We start from the raw sequence: 7,583 nt of genomic DNA on the forward strand, positions 1-7,583 counted from the left end.
GCCTAACGGGCGTCCCGTTTCCTCCAGTGAGCTCAGAAGGATAACAGACGAAGCTAGGCGGTTATCAACATCGCACCACTATGTAAACAAAAATCAATTAGACTAACAAAGCTTCGCACGCATCTCTCTGCAAACACGTGGCTCTCCGCTCACTCATAACCGACTCTTTACCCTGTCTCGTAACGCGCCTATACCCTTCTCGGATACGTAGTTAACATGAATCTACAAGCTGATCGATATCAAATTGAACCCCACCCATTTGTCGGCTTTCAGTGTTAGTCCGCTGGAACCTCGCAGCTCGTATCTACCTCCCTAGCATGTAGCTTGTCTATCATTGTGTTTCAATTATCAGTCGATGCACTATCTATACGTCACGATATTTCCCCACGCGCTCGATGGCCTGCTAACGTTTGCTATCTCGTGTTGAAATTATGCTCGGAGCTGGAGCGAAATCCAATACACCAACAATCTTTTATATACGCGATACAGCCCTGAGAGATAGAGCAATGTGGTGATTTCACGACACTTCTGGAAGACAGCTCTCAACTGGTGATTAACTTACGCACTTTAAATCTAATCTGCCTAACATTTTGACGCCATCTCATCATTTTGGAGCAGTTCTCACGGTGGAGAAAGGGGTTATCTGGCACGAATCAACTGTCCTCATTTGCCTCTACGCATATCAACACAGCCTTATCACCCATGCGCTTTCTGGACGAACCTACGACTGGATTACCCAAGGTGTGGGACCATTGAACCTGGATTAATAGATATGTCCTAAGATCGGCGAATATCTTATCTTTCCATCTCGCTGGATCCCTCAAATTGAATGGTTCGCCCTCAGGGTGTGCTACTGGTCGTACCGTGTTTATCAATGTGGCATACTTACTTGCGCTAGTTTTCAATTTTCACACCGTGGAACACATCCGATACAGTCGTTGGATATATGGCTACATCGCTTACTGCTGCAATCTCATGCACATTTTCGAGGACACGCTAACTTCGTCGCCGTATCTCTACTCAGGCAACGGTCCGACCTTTCCCTTTTAATACCAGGACATCTCAGCTCAGTCGACATTTCCCTGCCCTGAATACACACGTCAAAACCTTCCTTACTGGCAATGGTTTTATCAGAAGCCATAGGGGAACAGTATTCTCACTGTACGTACTAGCCACAGACTTGCACTTTATCTTTCTAGATTTTAATTCCTCCAGGTTTCCCTCATCGACGATGTTCCTGGTCGCACCTGAATGCCACCAACATTGCTAAATACCACACCAAGCACATGTCCGTAGCAACTTGATTTAGCACGAGACCAGTGAACTGCACTAGTCTGATACAGGGGCACTAGGACTTACACTAACTAAATTTACCCCCGCACTAACTTTGTCCTACACACTTTAGCAAAATGATTTTCCCTTTGCACTTTCTACATGCACTGACCTTTTGGCTGGCATTTCGGATCGCTCCCAACAATGACCAGATTAATCCGCCTCTTATAAAGCCTTATCTCTAACAGTATATTCATCGATTTAGCTCGATGCTCTCCGTTGTTGTGACTTCCAGTGTCCACGTCCTCTCCGCGATTCTGTTGACGTTTCGCCGCTATTTCGCGTCGAAGTGCCGCCATTTGGGCTCTCCACTCATCTCACACTGGTCTGCCACTTGGTCATGGCAGGGGGGGCGGGGGGGCCTAATGTCACTGCCTGGCCTTCTTCGCAGCAGTTTCCTCCTCCACGTAATCCGACGAGCACTTGCTCAGCACCCTGTCTGCTGATCTGATCTCCATATCGCTTGCACAAATTACAGTCTCTCGCCGCCTTCCTCAACGTGTGCAAATTGTTGCACAGTCTCCTGGTTTCTGAGTGATCCGTGAAATGTGACTAGTCTCGCAAACGCTGAAACTTTTACTTGGGGCCAGAAATACAGTGTTCAATGGCCGCATGCTGTAACATGTCCGTGAGCTCTCTGGTGGCTGTAAATGTTGGAGAATAACCGTCCTGCACATCAAGTTCCGGCAGATGAAGTCAATGCTTTTCTCCTTTGTCTTCGTAGTATTGTCCGTACTCTTCTCGTTAAGCAGACTAAACGACCTATTCCATCAGCGATAACAGTTCGATTAACCGCTGTCAGCCATCGGTCCGCGGATGGCCCGCCACGTCGCGGGTGCAAGAGTAGCAGTCAAACGTCGGTATCTTATTTATCTCCATTCCAGATAATTTCCTTCACCAAAATAGTATTTTCCTCGTCGCCAGTGTTGTATCTCTCATAGTGCATCAATTAGAGTAGATATCTTTACCTCACATCACTCTTATTCCAATAAATTAGAGGACGCAGATATGTCAAACTCAACCACCACCTTTATTCCTAGAATTCCGAGAGTCCTCCTTCCCGCCAAAACGATACATCAACAATAGAACATTACAGGAATGTATAAACTAGCTGGGAAATTTCTCCTACACGTCTAAACTATAGCTGTGAAATTTCTCCTGTCATCCTAATCTAGCTAGAAAATGTATACACTAGCTGGGAAATTTCTCCTACAAGTCTAAACTAGCTAGAAAATGTATACACTAGCTGGGAAATTTCTCCTAGTCTACATCTTTTCCTCCGGTCATCCTAAACTAGCTGGGAATGTATAAACTAGCTAGGAAATTTCTCCTACAAGTCTAAACTAGCTGGGAAATGCATACACTAGCTGGGAAATTTTGCTAGAACACTCGAGTCAAGACTGAATATTTGTGTGAACCTTACCTTTTAAGATTATTCAATTTACTGTCTAAAGATCCAGCGATGGGGTGTTGGCTGTTGCACTGAAGTGAAGAATGTTTTGTGTTGATCTGTCGACTTGATTAACTTGTCTCTCCGTCTTCGATATACTCCCTTGCAACTAGTAGTATATGGCTAGCTATAGCCCTGGACGTTCATTCCTTACGGACTGTCCAGTATAGAAGTAGAAGTAGAAGAAGTCGTACTCGACGTCAAGACGCAAGTGTCGAGTTCCCGCAACTCAGCGTTGAAGTATTTACCGGATGACGTCATGTGACGTCACGGTTAGGTGCACATGCGCAGAACACGCAGCGTCGACTTATTTACCGGCTGAGAAATTTAACGGGACACCGGCCCTGCCAGCAGGCACGTACGCAGCGTCGATGTGCACAACCATGCACGCGTGCCTCGCGGGCCGCTTTCTCAAACCCCCTGAGCTTTCAGGGCCCACAACGGCCGTAAGAGACTTCGCGCTTCGCACTCGTGGTTCACATACTATAGACAATCGATCCTCCTCGCTCATACAGACAGACACTCCACTATTTGCGCTAGCCGAAATAGTGGAGTGTCTGTGCGTATGTACCAATATGTATTCCCCACATGTAAGCTACCGTTTGAATTTATTTTTGCAACTAGTATATGTGATTATTGAAAAACCCTCAAATAATAAACAGAATAACATACACAGGAGACTGACTGGACTTTTTACTGTTGATGCATTTAGAATTTTTCACTTGCCCGATCGGGCAAGTTAGACCCACGTTGCACTTGCCCGAACGTCCATTCCACTTGCCTCGGGCAATTGGGCAGTCCTTAATGTCAGGCCCTGTAGCGGAAGCAGGGTTAGAGGTGGAATAACAGTGGCCAGTAGCAGTGACTGTGGCACTAGCTTGCACGTTTAATGAACTCTTATGACAGTAACTCAATAAGTAATGAGGCCGATTATTATTTACTTTGTAACCTGTTCAGAGTAAATGTTGCTGGCACTTTTTTCAGGTGGCTAAATGATGGAAGCATTGAGAATGACCAGAAAGGGCCAAGGCTGATTGAAGGGTAAGTTTGAATTCAGCTAAATACTGATTGAATTGTCATCTGTATTCAACACTATCTCATGGTATATACATATGCTTATGTATATAGCATTTTTGTGTAATGTACATAAAACAGTAATCCAGTCTGTGCAGGGGGAATTAATAGGAATGTTTTTAATTTACTTTTCAATAACATTGAACAGCATGATTCCAGAGAGACCGGATACAAGATGGCCTTGCGCAGAAGATGCGTTGTTCCACGACCGCCGAAAGCGGTTAAGCCGCGCACTTCCGCGGGACTGGGCGCACGCGACCGCGGGATGTATATAGCTATAGCTCCCCGCTGTACGCATTCGCGCGCCGAAGGAAGGCGGGCGCGCGAATGCGTATAGCGGGCAGCCTAACATCGCGCAGTTTTCGGAACACGTACATCGGCTCGGCTACATCGGCTTTGGAGGGGGGGCTTTCCGATTATGGATTGACACGCGTTTGTACATCATGTGATAGCGCAATGCACTGATACTAGTTTTAGCGCTAACGATGACAGTAACCCCAATATCGCCGGTCCATCGCATTCAACGATGTAAAACTCTGCCACAACATTCTTGTTGTTGTAACTACACGGCAGTCCGATCGAACCATAGTGCTTGATGGTTGTGTCGTTGTATGCAGCCATGGTCATGGCTCTGTTCTGCACTCTGTCTGCTCTGGGGTACCCATCGGGTGTGAGCATTTGTGGACACATACGTCTGAATGCGTATCAGCAGGGTATTGCCCTGCGCGCCAGTATCGACCTTGACCTTGAGGGAAGCATTGCGATCTTCCTTGCTTGGCGCTGTATGTGAGGTGTCTACGTGGTTCTCATTCTTCATCCTGTGTGAGGGAGTAAGTCCGGTTGGGTTTTCCTGACCGTCGACTTGTCGAGACGTGCGAAACCTTATGCTACTGCTACTTGTCGAGACGTGCGAAACCGTATGGTACCGCTTACTTGTTCTCTGCCCATGTACGCTCACATACTCTCACATACTCTGCTTTGTGTATGCTCACTGACACTGATCTCATGTCGTGGTTGCTGTTGCTGCTACGCTGTTGCGTTCAATCTGATCACGCGCGCGCTGCGCGCTGGTTGGCCACACCGGTCGTGCTGGTGCTCCCACCGCTGCCACCATGTAATATTATGGATCAACACATGTTGTTAGTTGGTATAATACTTATTGTTCTGAGGAGCCATCCTCAAACACAGCTCACGCTTCCAAGCACACGTAGCAGAGAGCGAGTCTCTCGTAGAATCTCGTACACTCTCGTGTACGTCATAACGTTACATCATAACATACACTAGCTGGGAAATTTCTCCTAGTCTAAACCTTTTTCTCCGTTCATCCTAAACTAGCTGGGAATGTATAAACTAGCTAGGAAATTTCTCCTACAAGTCTAAACTAGCGCTGAAGGGGTCGTTGTCGTATCAGGTACTACAGATATGTACCCGAGGTACATATATGTATACACAAAGTGTACCAGACTTGTACTACAGAAGTGTACCCTAACCCTAACCCTAAACATACCTCATATAGAAATATAAACATAATACTAAACAACCTAAAACTGCCTCGGGTACATATCTGTAGTACCTGCAGTATCTATCTATAGTATCTGTAGTAGATCTGCTAAACTAGCTGGGAAATGTATACACTAGCTGGGAAATTTCTCCTACAAGTCTAAACTAGCTGGGAAAAGCCTCGTCGCGCCATCTATGGGACGCCATATGTACGAGAATAACTTCAGGGCGTTAAATTCAATAAATTGAAAATCGCTTTTCTAGAGGAAAACGTAAAGCGCCGACCAAAAAAATTAGCAATTACGACCATTGGATTTATTCTCGCCCTACGTGCAGAGTCGAAAGGCTTCTGCAATCGCCAGAACTGCTCAATTGACCGATTATCCGGCTTTCTGTAGTACCCAGAGGGCTTCGAGTAGTTAGTTCTACATAGAGGGCAGCGAATTGGATGAAAAGGCGCCGCGAGGCGGCGCTGTTCGCGCTTCGCGCGTATATCCGGGCTGCAGATCGTCTAGCAGCGTCATCGTATTTTCAGCAATCGCATCTGGTCAAAGCATGGACTACGCTCCGTACAAGTATGGCTGAAGCAGGAGGTTGTGCAGCGATGGTGCTTATCGGACACCCCCAACACGTTTTCCATGGACGAACACCTGCATGAAGTCCGAGACATCTTGTCGTCAACCTTTCAAACACGTGCGCCCGATGGGAAAGTGAAGTTAGTAGCAATTGACTCCCTGGGAAACATCATGGAGAAGAGATGGCTTCTGCCAGTTGATTAACGTTGCCTGCGTCACTGCTTTAGAAAACTAGTCAGTGTTTTATGACAAGTTATATTTATGTTGCGACTCCTCATGCGCAGTAACCTTATTTCATAGGCAGTTAATCGCTTTCAGCTACCAGACACCTGATACGCTGTAGGCAGCCAGCTGGTTACTTGCAAAAACAGCACGTTTATCTTTTGTTCACTGTCACGATTTAAACACGTCAATCGCCACATGTGCACATGGTTTGAACGAACGCGAGGTGGGTGAAGCAAGCTCTCTAAGCTTGTGATAGCAATCATGCCTATAGATAAGCAGTGTGCTTCGTTGCTGAGTCCACACTGCACCACACGTTTTAAAGGAATACTTTACTCTAGAATTTGAGAGTATATTATGATAGTAGATTTATAAATAATAGCACATACCTATAAATATCTATAATTACGCATTTACTTTTGTCATAAAACAACATTGAATTTCGAAATCTTCATTTTTGGGCGCTGACATGACACCCGCGATCGTGCTGCCAGGCTGCCAGCGTGATTTTTTTCCCCAGGTCAATCAAGAACATAGGGCTCTAGTGAGCGCTGCTATTGGTTGATTGTTTTGTCACTCAATGACGTCACAGTCTCGTGACTCACGTCATATTCATAGCACATCCAAAATCTGTAATGCCAATAACCCTGGTAGCCGAGCGAGTACGCACGAAAGTCAAGGCTGAAAGGTCGGCGGATTGAATCCCACCCGTTTTTTAATTATTTTCCTGTTTTCTGTATTTTTCTATCTTTCAATTTTTCCAATTAACGCAAATATTTACATGATTTATTTACAACAATTTAATAACAACAATTAATTTTTACAACAATTAAAAATTTAATTTTTTATATTTTTTTAAATAGGGTTAGGATTAGGGTTAGGGTTAGGGTTTGGGTTAGGGTTAGGGTTAGGGTTAGGGTGACAGACTCAGAATGCACCATAAAACAGGAGTTTGAGGCACGTGATTTGTATCAACCAATGGCAGCGTCTATGTTCTTGATTGACCTAGGAAAAAAAATCACGCGTGCTGCCACCCTGAAAAAGTTGCACATTATCCAATTTATTTTGCACGTTACAGACCGAGGGCTAATCACAAAAGTGCAATTATATTTATACCTAAATGCTATTTAACCAAACGATATTCATTTTAGGACAAATTTATCCATATGATAACTGAAACTGTATGTCGTTTATAAGATATTGCAATCGTTCTGCTTTAAAATTAATAAATAAGAAACACCCTCGGTCTGTAGCCCTTGGCTGAAAAGTCCGTTTGCGCACCTTTTCTGATAGTGCGCTTTGAGTGGTGCCACCGTCGTTGTAATCAAACTGTAGTCGTTAGTTTTAAAACATTTTTTAAAAACATTTCTAATGGTGATTGAACCATTAAATTTCTAATGTAGCGTAATTTTAACTTAAATCAACTGAAA

The 7,583-nt window shown here is 44.8% G+C and overlaps 1 protein-coding gene across 1 annotated transcript in view; it reads left to right on the forward strand.

Annotated features, from left to right (window-relative positions):
- The window catches only part of LOC106816631 (putative zinc metalloproteinase YIL108W), a 44,666-nt gene extending 38,119 nt beyond the window's left edge, over window positions 1-6,547 (forward strand). The window contains exons 5-6 of the mRNA XM_014821255.1: window positions 3,767-3,823; window positions 5,892-6,547. Coding sequence (XP_014676741.1) covers window positions 3,767-3,823; window positions 5,892-6,135 — 301 coding nt within the window. The 3' untranslated portion in view covers window positions 6,136-6,547. The remainder of the gene's footprint in view (window positions 1-3,766; window positions 3,824-5,891) is intronic.
- The last annotated feature ends 1,036 nt before the right edge of the window (window positions 6,548-7,583 follow it).

The sequence above is a fragment of the Priapulus caudatus genome, unplaced genomic scaffold, assembly GCF_000485595.1.
Source record: "Priapulus caudatus unplaced genomic scaffold, Priapulus_caudatus-5.0.1 Scaffold1438, whole genome shotgun sequence".
NCBI lineage: Eukaryota > Metazoa > Priapulida > Priapulimorpha > Priapulimorphida > Priapulidae > Priapulus > Priapulus caudatus.